General features: G+C 39.8%; 4 protein-coding genes across 4 annotated transcripts; 2 read left to right on the forward strand and 2 right to left on the reverse strand.

Moving 5' to 3' along the window:
• Positions 1 to 209: 209 nt before the first annotated feature.
• si:ch211-140b10.6 (protein POLR1D-like) lies at positions 210 to 3922 on the forward strand. The gene is made up of 3 exons (XM_044339696.1): positions 210 to 374; positions 1264 to 1338; positions 3206 to 3922. Exons 1-3 carry the CDS (start codon positions 349 to 351, stop codon positions 3546 to 3548), a joined length of 444 nt encoding a protein of 147 aa, XP_044195631.1. The 5' UTR covers positions 210 to 348; the 3' UTR covers positions 3549 to 3922.
• Positions 3923 to 4149: 227 nt separating this feature from the next.
• pdx1 (pancreatic and duodenal homeobox 1) lies at positions 4150 to 8971 on the forward strand. The gene is made up of 2 exons (XM_044339684.1): positions 4150 to 6272; positions 8604 to 8971. The coding sequence occupies exons 1-2, from the start codon at positions 5894 to 5896 to the stop codon at positions 8969 to 8971; spliced, it is 747 nt and encodes a 248-aa protein (XP_044195619.1). The 5' UTR covers positions 4150 to 5893.
• A 3-nt stretch (positions 8972 to 8974) lies between these two features.
• Positions 8975 to 10774, reverse strand: urad (ureidoimidazoline (2-oxo-4-hydroxy-4-carboxy-5-) decarboxylase). The gene is made up of 2 exons (XM_044339691.1): positions 10127 to 10774; positions 8975 to 10002 (listed from the first exon to the last, which is right to left on the reverse strand). Exons 1-2 carry the CDS (start codon positions 10305 to 10307, stop codon positions 9653 to 9655), a joined length of 531 nt encoding a protein of 176 aa, XP_044195626.1. The 5' UTR covers positions 10308 to 10774; the 3' UTR covers positions 8975 to 9652.
• Positions 10775 to 10855: 81 nt separating this feature from the next.
• flt3 (fms related receptor tyrosine kinase 3) lies at positions 10856 to 20126 on the reverse strand. The gene is made up of 24 exons (XM_044339627.1): positions 19933 to 20126; positions 18745 to 18827; positions 17255 to 17406; positions 17037 to 17161; positions 16776 to 16887; positions 16483 to 16622; positions 16107 to 16279; positions 15827 to 15965; positions 15530 to 15707; positions 15307 to 15407; positions 15099 to 15204; positions 14815 to 14993; positions 14600 to 14712; positions 14383 to 14515; positions 14153 to 14257; positions 13954 to 14064; positions 13592 to 13748; positions 13392 to 13504; positions 13144 to 13265; positions 12777 to 12899; positions 12564 to 12675; positions 12367 to 12466; positions 11949 to 12054; positions 10856 to 11764 (listed from the first exon to the last, which is right to left on the reverse strand). Exons 1-24 carry the CDS (start codon positions 19940 to 19942, stop codon positions 11549 to 11551), a joined length of 3009 nt encoding a protein of 1002 aa, XP_044195562.1. The 5' UTR covers positions 19943 to 20126; the 3' UTR covers positions 10856 to 11548.
• Positions 20127 to 20206: the final 80 nt, after the last annotated feature.

Consider the following 20206-nt stretch of genomic DNA (forward strand, 5'->3'; position numbering starts at 1 on the left):
TTAAACACTTTCGGATTCCGTATTATTCCACTGCTTGTCATTTGTTTTGTTTTAAACTATGCAAATGAACAAAATTCAAGATATCAAGTAGTATTAAAGCATTTAACTTATTTGTGATCCTTAAAAAAACATTTGCAGGGAACTTGTGAGGGGGGTTTTGTGTCAGAAATGGAAGTGAAAGAAAGAAGCTTTTGTGATCAGGCATCATCATGGACAGAAAAAAACTCGAGGTCCTCAGTTGAAGGACCTCGCAGAGTAGTAAACAAAAGCGACGCTTCGTTAATTAACCAACAGTCATCGATTTTAGCCGAATCAACTTTGTTATAAGTTGTTATTGATCACAACGCGATGGCAGAGGACAGTGAACTGGAGAAGTATGTAACCGCTTTGCTGTTTAACGGCTCTTAACGGCTGTCTGTGCGCACACTTGTAGCTCGTTTCCCTCTTTAACCGTAACACCTCTCTCCATGTAAGGCAGGATATTTGTGGTCTAACAGCTGTTGTACTTGTTGTGTTGTGACACTTAAGTGCTTGTGAGAAAACCCAGCCACTGTAGCTCCAGCTAAAGATATCAGTAGTTGCTGTGCTGTGCGGTTAAAGGTCGGATAGATCAGCGAGTTTCCTCCACTCTGCTGATTCAGCAGCTGGGGTTCAAACCAGGACACTAACGTTAATAATACATAGTACTAATTCCTCTTCCACTCATTCACTCACTAATCATTCACTTTCTCCTCCACAACATGCATTACTCTGTTTTCTCTCAGTTAATTAAGACAAATTCAGTTTTTGTCCTGGTTAGTAAGTATTATTTATCTTATGCCTACAAAGTATAGAAAATGGATTCAAACTTTGCTCTTGTGACCTGGACAATGATATTTTGAAATTTTACCTATTTTCAATGGGAAAACAGACGAATCTGCACATTTTCATTCACATAAAGTCAGACAAAAAAGCATATGAATCAAAATTAACATGTATTTATCCTAAAGTTGTACAAAAGTGATCACTGTCCTGGTCACAAAAGCAAAGTTTGAAGGGGATAATGGCAAATTTCCATACTTTTTAGGCTCAAACTATTAGGAAATGATATCTACTACCCAGGAACAAACAACAAGTAAAGATTTGTTACACAGTGTTATTCTCCTCTTGGCTTGGCTCCCCCTTGAAGTTTTGTACCATCTTTGTCCTCAACTTCTACCCATTTTCTACCCTTCACTTGACTCATTTTTTAAGGCCATATTATTTCTTTATTTGTCCATCCAGGCGTGCAGTGGAGGAGCTCCTCAAGGAGACTGACAGGGCTCGGGTGAGAGCGGAGACCATGGGCCCTGCAGGATGGTGAGCACTGTCATCTGTATCATCTTGCACACATTTGACATTTATGCTCATTCTGATGTTACTTATCAGCTTGTTTGCACTGAGGCACATTTTTGTTCTTTGAGTGTGTAGTCGCGGTATGTTTAGGCTCATGTCTCTATGCCATATTCTCAACTGATTAAATGTCAGTACTATGTGAGCTCTTGTGCAGCATTCTGTGAATGTTTAATGGGCTCATTTTTACTAAATTGTTCCAGATGAGTGAAAAGAACTGAAACAACTAATTGATTGATTGATCATCTACAGTGCTGTGCAAATGTTTTAGGCACTAAAAGTAAAGTGAGGATGCTTTCAAAAATGGCATGAATAGTTTTTCTTTATCAATTAACTTCATGCAAAGTGCAGAAGAAATTCAAGTGAAATCAGTATTTGGTTTTCCTTTAAAACAGCACCAGTTCTCCTCGTACACCTGCACACAGGTTTTCAAGGTACTTGGTTCTGTCTCTTCATGTAATCAGGGCTCTGTGGGGGGCACATCATTGGCTGCAGGACTCCTTGTTCTTCTTGTCACTGAAGATAGTTCTTTATGACTGTGGCTGGATGTTTGTGGTTGTTGTCATGCTGCAGAATAAATTTGGGACATATCAGACGCCTCCCTGAGAGGATTACGTGATGGATAAGAAGCTAAACATCTAAAATACCTAAAACATTTGCCCAGTACTGTACATCTAAAAATGTTAATCATTTTAAGGATACATTCACAATTTTTGAAGTCTGTCTTAAAACAATATTCAGGTGCCTGAATGAACATTGATACAGGTTTATCTTGCCTTAATCTCTCCTCCTGTTTGTACTGACCATTAGAAGATCCCTTCATAGTGCACTTACAATGTAAGTGATGGAGGACAAAATCCACAGTCTGTGTTTTGTGCAAATATTTAAAAGTTTATCTGAAGTTAATGTGAGGCTTCAGTAGTCTGAGTTAGTCACTTCAAGTGGATATCTGCCATATTTACAGTCTTTTTAGCATCAAATTCCCTCGTTATGTTTCCTCAGACAGTGTTTCCCTGTTGAGCTGTGGTGGAAGTATAATAACAGAAAGAAGGACTTTGGCACTACAAAGACTGTAACATTGAAAGATATTTACTGGATTTGACTCATTTGAGTGGCTGAAGCTTCATAGTAGCTTCAGATAAACTTTTAAATACATTTTTACACAGAAGGAGAACTGTGGATTTTGTCCCCCATCACTTACATTGAAAGCACATTTGATGGTCAGTATGAGGACCTGACTATTGTTTTAATGAAATATTGTAAACTATCCTTTAAGTAAGTTTTCAAGCAAATATGTCAAACCTTATTTTTATTTCTAGCTTCTATTCACTTATTTTTGTGTAGTTTTTCAATCATTTAAGTGAAACACAAAAATTTACTCAAAATACAACAAAATAATACAATTTCCATAATTGACAAGGAGCAGACAGAAGAACAGTCTGTAACATTTTATATTTAAGTCAGGCTTCATGATTAGTCATGTTGATTTAATGCAGGATGCGTCATGAATTCCTGTTGCTCACCATTAACAATCAAGTTACAGTTACTTCATACATGAATTGATATACCACCAAATAGGAAAGGAAAGCAGAACAGTACTAATAGAATATAGAAGTTACATAGAAGCTTTTTTCATCATATTGTCCAATAATTTGATCTATATAAATTGTTTTTGGTTGAATAATAGTTGAACAACAAGTCATTTATTCCACATTTTCAATCAACACACTAAATTTTAGTTTCATTGTCATCTGTTTGTTGTGTTCCTTTGAATCCACCTTATTTAATCTTCTTATCTCTCTTTTGAAAACTTTGTTCTTCACTCTTCTGTCAGGTTGAAATGTCCACTGCGGAGTACCAACAAGCGCTTCCTCCTCAACACCCTGCGCTCCACCGGCCTGCAGCGGCACACCGGTGAGCCCAGCTCTGCCAAAAGAGGACGCCTGAGGAGCGAGTCCCCGGACAGAAGCCGTGTGCGCAGCAGAACGCCTCCCAGAGATCACAGGAATAATGGAGGCCACACAGACCATAAACATCATAGGAGCAGCCGCGGCAACAAAGATAAGAAGCAGGATAGAGACAAGGGAAGGAGCCACAGGCACAAAGACAACAGAGAGCAGAGACACGGGAAGGATGGTCGGAGCACAGACAAAGACAGACACCGACTTCATAAATGAAAGGACTTCTGTGCAGGTCAGGAACACTGCTTTTCCAGAGGCCACTCCCCTGTCCAGGAAACACAGAGGTGGACACTCCTCTGACCAGCCAACATGCTCCACAGACCTGCCAGTGGGCTGATAGGACATGGCTGACATGTTGCAAATGGAGGGAAAAGACAGAAAAGACTCATTTTATTCCCTGCAGATGAAGGAGGACTAATGTTTTATTATTATTATTATTAACAGTTCACTTTTGAGGGTACAACCACATTGTAGTGTTGAGGTTAAGTCCAAGCCTTTTTTCTTACATTTCCACAGAAAATGTTAGTGAAAAAAATAAGAAATGGCCGTTATAGTCCAGATAACTTTTGATAAATGCCATTTTAATTTGAGGTTTCTTTTCTATTTTTATTTATTGAATCTCTATGTCCTCCTTTCTCACACAGACTTGTGGTTTGGTGTTATTCTGTTTCACCTACAGTCCAGCAGGTTGGATTTCAATTATAATATCATTACCATTCTTCTGTGATTATTCACTGCTCATAATGTTTACATAAGCCATGCTGCTGTCGCCACTGGGTAAGCACATTTTATCGTGTCCAACTTTTTTTAAACATGTGTTTACCGGCTATCAGAAACGGTTTTGTTTGTCAAAGGAGAAAAAAAAAATCTTGTTTTCCTGACACTCCTACAGGTGCCCTAACCCTCTTGTATTAGTGGTCTCCAGCATGCAGTAATTTATTAACTATAAGTACAATAATAATAATAATAACAATATGATACAACCCGTACCTAAATACAGTGTTTTAGTGGGGTCAGAGGAGTTTCAGGTCACCAGATGGACATTTACTGAAGCTTGAAAGTGTTGTAATGCTGTTTATATCCGTCTTGTCCATTTGGTCTGTCTCCATGTGTTTAAGCTTTACGCTCTTTTTTTATTGTTCCACCTGCAGAGAGGTTTATAAACGTGGCAGTCTCTTTGGTTAGTAACTCCACGTGATAAGTGATTACCCATACAGCAAAGTGGAGCTACATTACCCCTCGCTTAAGCCATTATGCAAAATGACGTGGTTGGAAAGTCGGCGAAATTGCGTTTTTACGCTCCTCATGCTTCATAAATCACGTTGTCCGTCTCCACTGTAGTGGAGAATAACGTCGCTTAACTGTTTCCTTCCTGTTTGAAACAATGATCAAATATAAACACCATTAAGCCATAGTGCAGGGGGTGATTTGTATAGAATTGGTTTACTTGAACTTTATTGCATCGCTGAGTGCCCCATTAAGATACCGTGGAAAGTGCCGTAATCGCGTTTGAAGAACTCAATGCAAATAGCCTGTTGAAACACACTATCATGGTTTAAAAAAAAACACTGAGGTTTACCTGAAAAATAGAAAATCAGTCCCATTGTGGCTCAAAATGTGGCACAAACGTGGCAGGTGAGCTCGCGACTTGTAAGGGACACGCACCACGCGCACGCCGGTTTAATTGAGTTCTGTTGCTCACTCCAACCTAATTGGTTTACCACGAGAACGGTTGTTTAATGGGGCGAATACACACACTCACACCCGCTGAAAGCTAATGGCCAGCAAACAACGCCGAGAGTGCAGCGAGTGAAGCGACCAGCAGCGGCTCCGTGTTTGTTATCGCCGAGGGCCCCATCGTGCAGGGACTGTAAGCCCACGGGGCCAACTAAATGGTGTTAAATGATGCATTTACAGAAGTGTAATGGGTACATTTTAAAAGACACCAAGTCAGAGCCAGGTGCAAGACAAATGAAAAAAAAGGGCTGAGGAAATAGGCTATGGTGTTAGAGCTTTTTATCCAAGTTTCCAAGACAACTGTGTCCCCCATCAAAGGCTCTTATCTTGCAGGTCAACCAATGTCTGCGCCCATACCTATCGATTTATCAGCCGCGGTGTGCAGACAAGAGATATATCCATATAAATTGTCGATGGCTTTAGGCTGAATCAGATTAATACGGATCTGTGTGGAGGTAGGGTTCCACAGATTCACCTGGGTAAACACAGGTGGATGCAGGTAAACGCTGTGGTATTTACAGAGTGGCATTGATTTACACGCTGACAGACGCTCTGGTTCAAATTTGCTTAAAAATCCCACAAGCTGCAGAATATCCTGGAAACTGAGGGCTATAGCTAGGTCTGGCCTTTTGAGCAAACAGTGAAACCAATGGTTTGGTCGCTGCAGAGTCACATGGTGGCAGAGTGACACACCTGCGTGGAGCAGTAAGGGCCTTGCAGTTGCGCCAGAAGCAGGTGGAGCAGAAGGTGCGACGCCGAGGCAGGGCGCAGGTACGGTACATGTGCGCGCAAACGGCCCCCACAGCCTCGGGTCCTCGGCAGCCATGAATCGGGAAGATCATTACTACCCTTCGCAGGTTTTTAAAGACCCCTGTGCCTACCAGAGATCACAGGGTGAGGACTACAGCCACAGCCCGCCGTCCTGCCTCTACATGAGCAGGCAGGTCCACTCCGTCTACACGCCGCCGTCCATGGGAGCTTTGGAGCCGGCCAGCCTTCCTGACATTACCCCCGCTTACAGTCTACCTATGCGGGAGGATCCAGGTGTTCCTCAGCTGCACCACCCGCAGGGGCTCCAGCAGCAGCCTCTCCCGCCTGCCGCAGGTTATGGAGACACGGGGGATCAGAACAGATATCACCTCCCTTTCCCCTGGATGAAAACCACAAAATCCCACTCACACACCTGGAAGGGACAGTGGGCAGGTAATTCTTCACACCCCTGCATATCAATAAATATAATTTCCTTATAACTGAATGGAGGCCAGCTGAACCTGAACGGTCCTCACCAAACGTCAAATTAAATATACGGAGGGTTTTGTTTACAACATTTCTCCGTAGTCATGGCAGTAACAACTGAGTTTCAGCTGACTCTTTCTTCTGAGGCCCAAATGACATCATGCTCAAAACAATATTATCCAGGGTGTTTCAGTTTACCCTGTCAGTCAATTTGTAAAAGGCCCGGAAGGTCAGGACTTGCTTTTATCAGGTCTTATCGTTACAAAAATGCGGGTTTCATCTATTAACAATTTCAAAAATCCCCATATCTTGATCCATCAATAATCTGTACACTGTATAGCATATTATGCCTTTAAAACACCCAAATCTATTAAACCGGGTTTGGCCACATAGAAACGAAAGTAGATGTTTTGTATCAAGCGATTGTTAGTCTTTGCGTGTAACCAAAGCCTTCATATTAAATTTAATTATTAAATCAATTAACTTATATTTTTTCTGTCAGTGGGTGGACATTTTGAATAGATTAAGCTTCAATAAAAGGCCCACCAAATAGAAGTTAGTTTTCTAACTTTGCTCAAGGACGCACCAGACCAAACACTTTCTTCACCTAAAATAGGCCTATCTATGAAGTTCTCTGACTATTTTTTTCCCAAATCAGAGCAAATTTAAGACATTTCATTCCACTCAACTTATTTGATGTTGGACATATTGCATTTGATTATTGAGCCATACTCCCAAAACTCGGTATAGGCTTACAGTCCTCTTCCGTGACATTGTAATCTATAGCCTATATTTGCGTACAGCTTTTGTTGTAAATTATTGTAAAGATAATAATAGCACACTGTGGACATTTTTCAATCGGTTTATTTTACAAGCATAAATTCCGGTAGATTTAGAGACAAGTCGCGTGAAGTTCTGAAACATTCAAGACAACATTAAAATGGGTTTTAATCATTCCGAAGAGACGATATAAGGAAAACTCTCAAAATAGAAAAGACGCCACAAGCCAAATCAATCATTTGTTATTACGTTATTATTATGTCAATTAAATGTCTCCTTTTACACTATAAAATAGTGAAAATGTATTGTCTATGCCTATTTGGGCATAGACCGTGTTTCAATTTGTATCCTCACAAAGACATGGGAAAATATGTGTTTATGTTACATATTAACTCCCAAATGTGGCATCTTAACTGAACTTGAATTAAATAAAATAACTGAGTGATTTATTTACTTGTTTATTTTAGGTTTGTACATGTTACGAATGTAGACCAAATTTAGATTGATATTTATAGTAACTGATATAGGTATTACTATGTAAGAAAATTGCTACAATTGTCCGTAATATTAATACATTTATTCTTTATACTTTTTAAATATTTTGACAGTGTTTATGGTGATCTTTGGAGTTTTACAGCGGTCCCAATCGGGTCGCGGATTCCCTTGGTTTCTAACAGGAGGTCCTGACAAAATGATGAAGAGTTTGGTGTTAAGAGTATAAAAAAGTCAATTGTTTCACTCCTCTAAAAACATGCTTCAGCAATTCAGGGGTAAAAAAAAAAACAAAAAAACAAAATAAAAGACTTTATGTGCAAATCTGAAAAAACCTTTGCGTAACAAAACCACATCACGAAGACTTTCTGTTTGTGCTCTTAGATATCTTAAACCACTATATTTTATCAATTATGCTATAAACTCCGCCTTTAGGACTTTTTTCTTTTATTTGTAATATTTGGTCAGTGAGATTAATTTTAGATGTGGGTCACCATATGCACACAGTAGGAACATAACTATTTGTACGAGCATAAATGGCATTAATATAATAATAATTATTATTTTTACTCTGTAACCTTTACTCCAGAAATCTGTCGGTACAAAAACTGGATTTCGTGGTTTAGCTTACATCATATTTCCGTGTGATAATGTCGCAGCTGTCTGTGTCACTTCTTGTTTCCAAATTTTAACTGCGAGGAAGCTTTTCTGCGCTGGAACGTTTTTGTACACCTGTAGGCTAATTTTGTATCGTTGCTTAAGTCTCAAGTACTTCCTTGAGCAACAAGAGGGAATTGTAGGCTATTGTTTATTTTTTCTGGATGTCATGAAACTGTGGTTTCCGACACAGACGACTAAAGGTCATAATTATCTTTCATTCCATTGACGCCTGTTGGTAATTTTCAGTAAAAATAAATTACTAACTTTATGATAATGAATAAATTAATAGTTAAACTGCTTTTAAAATATGAGCTTCATCCCATTATCCAGGAAATTTCTGAAGCCTCTGACTGTCTGTCTCTGTAGGACCGTATGTGATGGAGACTGAGGAAAACAAACGCACAAGGACAGCATACACGCGCGCCCAGCTGCTGGAGCTCGAGAAGGAGTTCCTGTTCAACCGCTACATCTCTAGGCCGCGCCGCGTGGAGCTGGCTTTGACCCTGAGCCTCACCGAGCGCCACATCAAGATCTGGTTTCAGAACCGGCGCATGAAGTGGAAGAAGGAGGAGGACCGGAGGAGGGCGAGGGGCGCCGACCCGGACCAGGACTCCTCCATCACCTCTGGAGACCAGGCAGAGGCTGCGAGCGGGGTCCCTCATGTCACTACGCCTCCTGTTTCCCCGCTACACGGCCACACTCTCTCCGCCTCTGGGCCCAGAGAGCCCGCCTAGACCCACAGGAGGCGCTTATTCTAAAGACTAAACTCATACTGCACGACGGAAACCCAACAGAAATCGACCACAAGACCTGATAGACCCCATCTGAGTGGAAGCTTTAGGGTGAAACCACTGGTATCCTAGAATTGGGATGTGAGATGACTATAGTTCTCATTTTCCAGGGACCCCCTTAAACTCCCTCAAGGACCACCGCAGCCACCTTTTATTGGATACCATTGCTTGTCATTTGCTGGACTGAAGGGACACTTCTTCATCTCCCTTACATGCTTTGAGATTCTTTAGGCGCCAGATGGCATGCTGAGACAACCTTTTAGAGGCGGCGTAAAGATGGACTCGCACAAACTGTGGTTGCATGAGTTTCAAAGTGCCTTGTTTCTCAGACATGTCAGTAGTGTACAATCAGATTTATGATGAATGTACATATGCGAGAATATATGTTTGCAATATTAGGCTATCAATGCTCATTTGTATATAAGCCTATATGTTATATATCATTTCAATTGTTAAATTAGAATAACTGATCCACACGTGTTGTTTGAATGATTCATTGTACAGAATGATGGATGAATAACTCACATAATACATTTGGAATAAACCAAATATTACAGCCTATAAACTCATACAAACAGCATCAGTCTTTACATCCAGGTGGTAAAACTGGCACAACATCCAGTATCATAATTTGTTCAGTGCGTCAATGAGCACCAGACCTTGGAGACGCAGGCGGCATATCTTCTTCACCTCCTCGATGCCGCGCGCCCTCTCCACCGGGCGCTCGTTCCCGAGGCGCTCGGACAGCTGCCGTAAGATGGTCGCCTTGTCGTTCATCCTGGCGCAGATGACAAACGGGAATCCAAAGCGCTCTTTGTACTCGTCGTTTAGCCGAGCCATGCGCGAAGCTTCCGAGGAGTCCAGCGCGTCCATTCCGGCTCCTGTCTGCTCTTCACGCGACTCCTGGGTCAGAGTGCCGCTCTGGAGGTCCCTGCCCGCGAGGTCCGGGTGACACCTGAGGATCCCCTCTTTACCTGCATACACATGGTGACTGATTAGTGCCATTACGCGCAGAGTGAACCTAATGGCACATTCTAAAACAGCTAAAACGCAAAACATAACAGGATAAGTTGATAAAAACGTATCACTGTAGCTCACCTGATTCTGGCAGAGCATCAATGAACTCACTGATGGCAGCCTCAAAAGCACCCAAACTCACAAATGGACGCCTCGACCACACAGCGGCTGTTATGATGGGACATTTCTCCACCACATTGCCGAAAATATTCACAAAATCCTCGTAAGGAAGAGCATTTACTGTTGCGATTTCCATGTTCATGCGTGGACGCTGTTTAGTAGACGCGCAGGCAGCGTGTAGTGACCTTCGGACATGACAATGTAAACCCCTCGATACAAGGTTAACGCACTGGTGGACACACAGAACAAGCCCCCTGCGCCTGGCTATGGTTAATATTTTATTTGTCAGATCGACAGCCAATAATCTGACGTTGAAAAAAAAGAGTTATTTGCTGAAGAGTTTAAAGGACACAGTGATGCAGATTTTAGATGCAGACCGGCTCCTCCATCATCCAAACTGGGCTCTCTGGCCTTGCCTAGATGAAGAAACTGGCAGCTGTCGACTGAAGGAAAGACAAAAAAAACATGTCTCTAGAGCTTTAGACTTGACATTTCTACAATCGTCTTCTTTTTTTTTGTAAAACATTGAATTTTTACTCCTCTTCAGGCTACTAGAAACTAACCAAATAAAACAATATGTGAAGCTAAAGTCACTCTTTGGTTCAACAGCTCAGACATAGACAACCTTTGAAGATTGGTGCATTTTATAGCCCAGACCATTGGGAACAACTTGTGATCACCAGTCCGTCGTTTAACATAAAGTACATTTTATTGCAGGTATAATGCTTAAACATGACAATACAGTATACAAATACATTGTATCAAATCTGCAAAGCTTGGTTTAATATATGTGTGAACAGCCTTTGTGCACACACAAAGACTGCAGATTATAGCTGCTGCCATAATATAAGATACCACAACAAAATAACTGTCATTACATTTTACTGCCTAACAATACCTTAAAGCTAAAGGCTGTTTCCATATGTATAGTAACAGTGATATAATCTTTAACCAGTAGTTAATCAGTTGCTAAAGTTCTACTGTTGAAAAAGTTACTACGCCATAGCTTACATGTCTACAGTATAGACCTGAGAATATATAGGATCCTTTTTATGAAACCTGATTTAAATTTTAGCTGCACAATATAACCTCCTTGAGTACAAATACTTCAGAAAAAAATACTGTATTTACCCATTTTCACAGTAAGAACACAATTGAATGAATTGCATGAACATAAGTAAAAGCTATCGTCATTTACTTTCACAGATTATGTCAAATATATGCTACATATGTTTAGTCATTCTGAAAATGCTTACAATATCTTAATAGTATATGAAGCAAGTGCATTCTATTGTAATTCTTGAGAATATTTTAATGAGAAATATAATATAGGCCTTATTGATAAAATAGTTTGAATGTCAACAGGCAATGAGCGATTGGTGATCACTCGGTAGCAGAATTCTTCAGAAGTTTTTCATCAGTTTCCACAGTATCTGAGTCACACACTTCTGCTTTGCTTTCCTCAGTCGCATGAGTTTGACAGTAGTCATTGGCTGATTGCATCTTGCTCTCGTTCTGTTTCGTCAAGAAGGAAATGTCCAAAATGGCCGGTGCATTCTGGTAGTCGCAGGATGACTCATTGAGCATGTTATGGTAGAGCTGAAAGACAAAGGTGCTTCTTATTAGGCGAGGAGATGAGAGTAATTAAGCTGCTAATGTTTAGTCTGAGTCAGATTTAAATTCTGTGTCCAGTAATGAAAGTGAAAAGTTCTTCAAATAGACTATTTCTAGGTAATTGGTTAAATTCTACCCAGAATATGTCAACTGTGCTCTACAGGCCTACCTTCTCCTCTCTGTCTATCAGCTGTACAGACATAAAAGACACCAGTTTGGAGAAAGAAGGGCGATCGCAGGGATCCGGGGCCCAACACATACACATCATCTCGTACCTGGAGAGGAAAGACATACACAAACATGATGAAGCAAAGTTCATGTATCTAGAAAGACTTGATGTCTTTAAGGATTTTTAGTTATCCAGAATATCTTTAGGTTGTAAATCAAAGGAAACTATATGGTGGCTCTGTCCGCCATGATTCACATCATTCATGCAGTCTCATACTGTGTGTTTTTGCTGTTATCATCCACTGTCATTATTGTGCAAGTGATTAAAATGTCAACTTTGTCATGACTGAATGTGGTAAGTGTCACAAAACCATTTACAAGAGAAACATATGAGTAGCATACAGACTGAAGACACTTACACAGAATCGTTGGCGTAATATGGACACTCCATCTTAAATCCTCTCTCAATCATTGAATAGAACTGATGATCCACCTTCATGCCTGGGTACGGAGTGACACCTAAACAACAGTTACAGAAACAGGGTTTGTATTAATTGTTGTGCCGGATTGATTTTGTGCTTTAATTTTAAATGAATGCTCATGAAGAGAGGGATACCTAGTGAGAAGATTTCCCAGAGGAGGATGCCGTAAGCCCAGACGTCACTTTTCATGGTGTACATCCCCTGGAAGATGCTCTCCGGTGCCATCCACTTCACTGGCAAACGCACCTGAAGGACAGAAAAGTCATGTCAGTCATATTGATGAAAAAACACAGACATGGTAACAAAAGAATGATGTAAAACAAGTGTGGCAGGATCATTTGACATACGTTTCCTCTCACAACGTAGTTGGAGTCATTGTCGATGTCCCGGGCCAGTCCGAAGTCACCAATTTTCACTAGCCTGCCCTTTGTTACTAACACGTTTCGAGCTGCCAGGTCCCGATGGATACACTGCAGACAGACAGGACCAATAAACCACGTATTTACTTGAATCACATCACACATAATCCTCAAACGCAAAGCCATGATCGCACTGTGAAACTTCTGCTTGAACATTTTTCATTCAAAAATGCTGCTAAACCAAACCAGCTCTTTTTAAACGTTTTCCTAAGTCCAAGTTTATTCACATATGTATATTCATTAGTTGACAGTTGTAATGGCGAGAATTTCCACAGTGTGGCCCTTTGTCACGTACATTTTTGCTGGAGAGGAACTCCATGCCCTTGGCCACTTGGTAGGCAAAGCTCAGCAGGTCATCAAAGGTCAGGGCCTGCAGGTCGTCTGTCTGATCATCTGGGTTTTCGTAGCTCTCCAGATCTGCAGATAAACTGGGATCAGTTAGGATTGACACATCTCTGCTCAAACTGGTTCCATTTGCACTCCAATGAGCTCTACATGTTGATATTGTAGTTTGTCTGTTTAGCAATGTGCATGTTCTCTGACCTTCAAAGCTGTCCATGTCACAGGAGTTCATGGTGAGGAGAGCGATATCCTCCTGCCCCCTAGTGGTAGAATTGTACATGGGCACGTAGTTGTCCACTGCTGTTTCTTGCTCACTGAAAAAACACAGATGTGATTTTGACTGTAATGTAACTGCAAAACAATATTGTTCCTCTTTTCACAATAGTTGTTTCTGTTCCCACCTAGAAGTTTTTCTTGGCTGCAGGTTGTGGTAAAGGCTCCTGAAACGGTCTTTGTTGAAAGCGTCAGTCACAGACTTGTGGTAGCGCTCACTGTTGTTCTTTAGGTAGTTCAGCAGGTCTCCGTGACAGCAGTACTGGAAAATCAGATATATGGGTCCTATATGGGGAACACAGTAAAAATTATCATTAAAAAAATCTCATCTAGCAAAACTGACCCACCTACTTAGGATAAAATAAAATCCAATGAGTGATTTTGATTTAAGACTGTGCGTCACATAATTTAATTGTTAGCTCTGAATGTCTCATCTGTGATTAGTTGGTGGTTAGTTGTATACAGGCATGATTAGCAGTGGTAAATGCACCTGTGTCTGTGCATGCCCCAAGCAGGTTAACAATGTTGGCATGGTGACCAATGTGGGTCAGCATCTTGAGCTCGGACATCAGAGCCTCTTTCTCCACAGTCTGGTGTTTCTCTGCAAGGTAAAATACCAGATCAGGTATTGAAATGACCTCCGTAACATTTTACGTTTGACTCACAGATTACATATGTGAAATACTGACCTTTAAGCATCTTAACGGCCACCTGCTGTGAGACTCCGGGCTTGTTAATACCATAAGCTGTAGCCTGGACCACCATGCCAAAAGCCCCAGAGCCCAGTTCGTTACCTGAGGAGGACACAGGTACTGTCTTTGCTCAAATGGACCTTGCAGGCACTACATGTAACTCCATTTGCACATTGTTAAGAATAATAAAAATTCTGGTGTATGCCTAGTATTAATGGCATTTATACCTAATTCCAGGTTTTCCCTGGGAAACTCCCATTTCTGGTCATACTGAAAGTCCTTGAAGTTGATGTAGATGTAATCATTATCATTGGGCCCAACCATCTGGATGACCTGAAGCTGGGGCTGATACTGGGGTTTCTGTTGGAAACAAAAAATGTTGGTGTCATGTCTTCATGTGTGTCTGTGTTGTATGTGTGCACATGTGCAGATGTATGTATATACCTTCTTTTTGACAAAGTACGCGAGCACAATGCTGACTACGCACAAAGCCAGAAGCAGGACCCAACTGCCTACTTTCAGCACCATCAAGCTGCCGTTCTCAGGATTTGAGACAACTGAAAAATAGCAATGTGTGAGCAACAGTCTGTAAAGACAGTCATAAAAAAAACTAGGCCATTTAACTTAATAATTTTGTTAAATGAAATAAATTTCACTACCTCTGGAGAGCTGAGGTGAAGGCCACTCGTATACTGGGTATGTTTCGCACCAGGATCCAGCTGAGTTAGTAAGGCAAAACTTTAACTGGTGTCCATCCACTAGATGTCTGCTAAGTGAACTCTCGATTGTCTTGTCACAGGAGACTCTTGTGTCTGTTTGATTGGTGGCTGCTTCACAGCTGCAATGAAACAAAGCGCAGGAACTTTAGGAAACCTGAATCTGAGTGTGTATACATGAGGGCTACAGTGTCCTCTAACCTGTGCAGCTCTAACAGTAAGCATACCTGTCATTGGTAGAACAAGACATCCAAGAATAATTTGCTGGCACAAGACTCCTGGTCTCAATGGTAAAGGTATTATCAGCCGTGTCAAAATTGAACTTAGGTTTGTCTGAAACAAAGTCAGTGGACAATCAAGCTTTGTACCATATAAAAATATTATTGAAAAAGATGCTGTAATAATGATACAAACTGTGCAATGAATCTCTCTCACCTACAACACACACAGATATATTCTTTGTTTCTTTTTGTCCTCCAGCCTCCAAGTGTAACTTATATTCTCCAGATTTGAGCTTCTCACATAGCTTCACAGTCCTGAGAAGACAGTGTCATGTGTCATATTTTTGATATGAAATCAGCCTTTTGCAACATTTTTAGGACTTTAGGAGTTCACTGCTACAGTTGAGCTCAGAGGAACATTACTCGCATGCAGCTACCTGTGCATTGTTACCCGGTCATCCCTGATGCATTTAGTCCTTTTTTTATCAGGATCCTCCCAGGTACAGCGCTGCAGCATGGGGTGGTAGAAAACATTGGCTTGCAAACAGGGGGTGGGTTCCTCCTGAGCTGATATGATTTTGCTGTCATCCAGTTGGACAGAGAGGAAACCTTCGGCTGAGGCGACACAAGAATGAAATTAGAACTAAATATTAGAAAGAACAAGAACCATTGATTAGTGACAGTTGAAATTAAAGAAAGAAATAATTGTTGTGAATTTGATGAATTCTACCAACCCTGGACATGAATGTTAACAGACTTCATTTTGTTTTTACTACTCCTGCAGGTATATGTGCCAGTATGATCCACACTGACTGATTCGATTAACATGTAGGACATCTGACTGTATAAATGTGCATCATCTCTAATGCAGATCTGAGAAAAAAGAAGAATTTGTTATAATTTCAATGGGGATTTGTGTCTTAGGCTAAGTTAAGACAAGCATAAAGAGAAATAATTCACATTTGTTTACATGAAATTTTCAGTAGGAATAGTGAATCAGTAGGATTACTGCACCTCCTCCTTGTTTTTAGAAGGGCATGCAACTGCATTTATTGTGCTGCCTTTCTCCCACCATAACGCAGACGGTTTTCGTATGTCACGTTTTTGTCGGCAGCGAAGTAGTAAAGACTGACCAGGGCTCAGGGTCACGTTAGAAACCTCATTTTCCATGGACCCAATGTCTATGTCTGAAACATACAGCAGAGCCTCAGGTCACACAAACAAGCTGATCAGGTCATTTAAAAAAAAAAATCAATTTAATGTACACAACATACACATGTTGTGTATTTGTGTCTCATAGATGAAAATCAATAACTTTCTGCAATCATTTCCTGGGTTTGGATAAATAATTTGCAGGTTTGATGTAATTAACTTGTTATTATTTAATTACCGTAGTCATACAGTTGGGAGCACTCTTGTCCTTCAAGGTTAGTAGCACAACACATCACTCCTTTATGAATATAGTCTATAGTCTTTCTTGTGCTCTCTGCAGTTCCACTTTTTCCAGGAACATTTCTCTCATAAGGCTCTCTGCTCAAAAGGAGGAGACTCATCATTATTCAGAAAATTATACTACGACAAGATGTTGTTTTTTTTTTGATAAAGTTAGTTTCAGTAGACTACATTGTTATGAATTACACATACTCTTCAATGTACATCCAGATGTAATGGATAAAATCTTACCCAGTCCAACTAAGTGTGGGCGTTGGCGAGCCTCCAGAGACACACTTAAAATGTGGGGAACTCCTAGAGCTCTCTGTCTTGATCAGCGTCAATCGTGGTTTTGTGGGACGTGCTAGAAAAAATATAGTGTAAATTGTTATTATCATAGTATTAAGGCTAGTTTTGCATTCCTAAAACATTAGTCAGCAGCAAACAGTCAAGTGTTTGTTGGCTGTGTTGAGTGGTGTCTGTGTATTGTGTGCTGAGAGAGCTGTTACTCACTCATTACTACATGCAGAGCCACAGGCAGTGAGAACCTGGTCCCACTGTCAGCTTCACAGCTCAGTGTGTATTCCCCAGAATCTGTCTCATAAAGCGGTGGTAGGATAATGGAGTGACTCCCATTCCTGGTGAGGTTTAAGGAAAAGCCTCAGTTTAAGCATTTAAACATTACAAAAAGGAGGGAACAGACTTAAACACACATACAGACATTCACTCACGCTGTTGGTACTGTGTCTGTTCCTTGGATCCAGTGGCAGTCGGAGTATCCATAGAGGCCCTCCAGAGAGATAATGAGTTTCTTGCCATAACTCACCTCCACGCTGACAGGACCAGATGCATTCAGATGGTCAGCTGGCAGAAAACATTCCACCTGAAAGATGAGACTCAATAATTAAGTACTTTGCATTCAACGTGGTAGAAAGATTGCTATCAGTAATTAAAGACATAAAACATTGATAAGACTATTTGATGTCTGTATGGTTTCATCAAAAATGGGTAAATCCTGATTCCACTTGACCATGATTGTTTTAGTTCATTAGCACACATTCTTTACATTGATGTTAACCATTATTCACCACAATTACTTTAATATTTGTTAAATTTGCATTTTTTGCACAATTGTTACTAATAACATTAATGACAGCCAGCATGCATAACACGAGGAGCCTGAAGCAGCTAAATGGAATTCAGCCAACGTTCATTTTACACTTGTGCTTTTCTTTTCACTGTGACGTGTCAAAATGTCTTCCGTGAAAAAGGCCTATTTCTATTTTTTCTCCCTTCCACAAAGCAAGTTGTCTATCAAAATGAACAATGTGTCTGCTTTTACCCTTAGCAGAGTTATGTTATCACTGTCTGTGACTGAATTACATCCGCTTTTTTAGTGGCTGAATGTTAAAAACTAGAATGACCAATAAATGATGTCAGGTGTTTTACAGCCTCTTACTGCTCTGCATTTTTGTTTTTATGTTTCTAAGTGAATCCATATTATGTACTCTAAAAGACAATTAAAGTATCTTTGCTGAATCTAGAAATGGTCCTGAGGGACTATGCCACTGACATTCATAAAAAATGACCAAAAAAACCCTATAGTAATGACACGGAGGCCTAAAATGAGTTATTAAGTACATGGATTAATTGACATTTATATCACATTTCTGTCTGTACTTGCCAACAATTACTTCCTAGTTGTATAATTAATTCATTAACAGGACTGGACCAAATAAGTGGCAGAAAACTGATGAATTAACCAATTTAAAATAATTAATCAATTCAAGTTCTTGCTAAAGTTTACACTTGCCTATTATGAGTCAATGAGCCTCCTAGTTACTGTATATTGACTGTAGGTCTGACAGAGATGAGTAACTCCACAAAAAAAGCTTCACGGCCACACCAGTCTCACTTGTACATCATAGATATTTAACACATACCAAAAAAGGTAAGACCTTTGTCTTTTTAAAAAAACTTTTTAGGAAATTGAATTCAACACTTTTAAGATTTTTCAAGACCTGTAAATGTACAGTATGTCCAGCCATGTCTCCTCTAGACTACGGCTTGGTTGTGTTCCTTTCATGTCGGATTCACACATCTGGATTACTGAACTAATTAACTTTGTGTCAATTTTGAAATAGACAACAGTAGCTGATGTATTTGAGCTTGCTAGACATTGTTAAGAAGACATAACAATAAGCATCTTGCCAGCTCTCACCTCAGGAGAGGGCACGCATGCTTGGCTCTGCACCGCTCTGCCATCAGAGCAGTAAACCCCGACCGCACACAGCAGGAGAACAGCTTGAAAGACAGAAAATTATAAATTTATTACAAATTCTAACTTTATTTACAATTTTTTGTGTGTGTTTTATTAGGTCATTAAAAAAATGAAGTTGAAGTTTAAAGAATTTTTTAAAAATATGTGAGAAATTAAAATATGAGAACCTGTGTGATGCAAAACAAGTAATACTTAATAACAATATTGTTATAAATATAAAGTAATAGCTTAGTTTATGTATTTACATTGTTTTAAATATTTTGGTGTTTGATTATATTGTGTGTATATCCCAGTGGTGGAAAGTGACTAAGTACATTTACTCAAGTGCTGTTCTTAGTTCTTCTTTAGTTACTTTGATACAAGATTTGACACAATGGATAATATAACAAGCTTTTAAAATACAACACATTGTTAAAGATTAAACCAGTGGTTTACAACCTTTCAGTATTATTATAACAGTAGCCTAAATCGCTATTAATAATCTACTAATGTCATATATAGTAATATATTAGAGGGACAAAATGAGTACTTTTACTTTAATACTCTTACTACATTTTGCTGCTAATACTTATGTACTTTTACTTAAGTAGGATTTTTTATGCACGTTATTCATTTGTGATGGAGTATTTTTTACATTGCTGTATTGGTACTTTTGCTTTAGTAAAGGATTTGAATACTTCTACCACCACTCGTATGTCCTTACGAATCGGTTCTCTTTTTTTGTTGGTTATTAAAAGACACACACAAATATTGTTGTGATTTTTGAATATTTCTTCACTCCAGCAGGGCATCATTTTTCAGACACGCATACGTTTCAGCCTCTCAAGTTTCCCACTGAACGTTTGATCTATTCCTCATATTGCACTGTTGCACAGCATGCTGAATGTTGGCATGCAGGGAACATGTGAAACATTTGATTGAAACATCAATTATACAGTATAATCTCAAAATATACAAAATCTGATATTATCGCACCATCATTTAAAAAAAATATATTAGGCTACAAAACAACACCAAAAACAAAATATCCTTAAAATTCATCTTTTAAAAAGGCACAAAAGTCTTTAAATTCACTTTGAATCTGGCAGTGCCAATCATTCATCCACAGAGCAAAAGGGTTTGACTCACCAGTGATCATATTTCTCTGCCTCTGTATTAATGCTTACTGCCAGTGTCACATACTCACTACCGGATCACACGAAACTTTGAAGCAGAAGATATGTACGACTACCTTTTAATAGAGGGGAAGTATCACTTCGTCGTGACGTTTCCAGTAATGACTGGCAGCAATATTTATCATCATACGATTTTGCTTTTTCAATTACGAAAAAATGCATTTAAGTGTGCAGGAATATTTTGAAACATTATGAGAAACAAAATATATAATATTTTACATTAAGGG

Source organism: Thunnus albacares, chromosome 21 (genome assembly GCF_914725855.1).
Source record: "Thunnus albacares chromosome 21, fThuAlb1.1, whole genome shotgun sequence".
Classification (NCBI taxonomy): Eukaryota; Metazoa; Chordata; class Actinopteri; order Scombriformes; family Scombridae; genus Thunnus; species Thunnus albacares.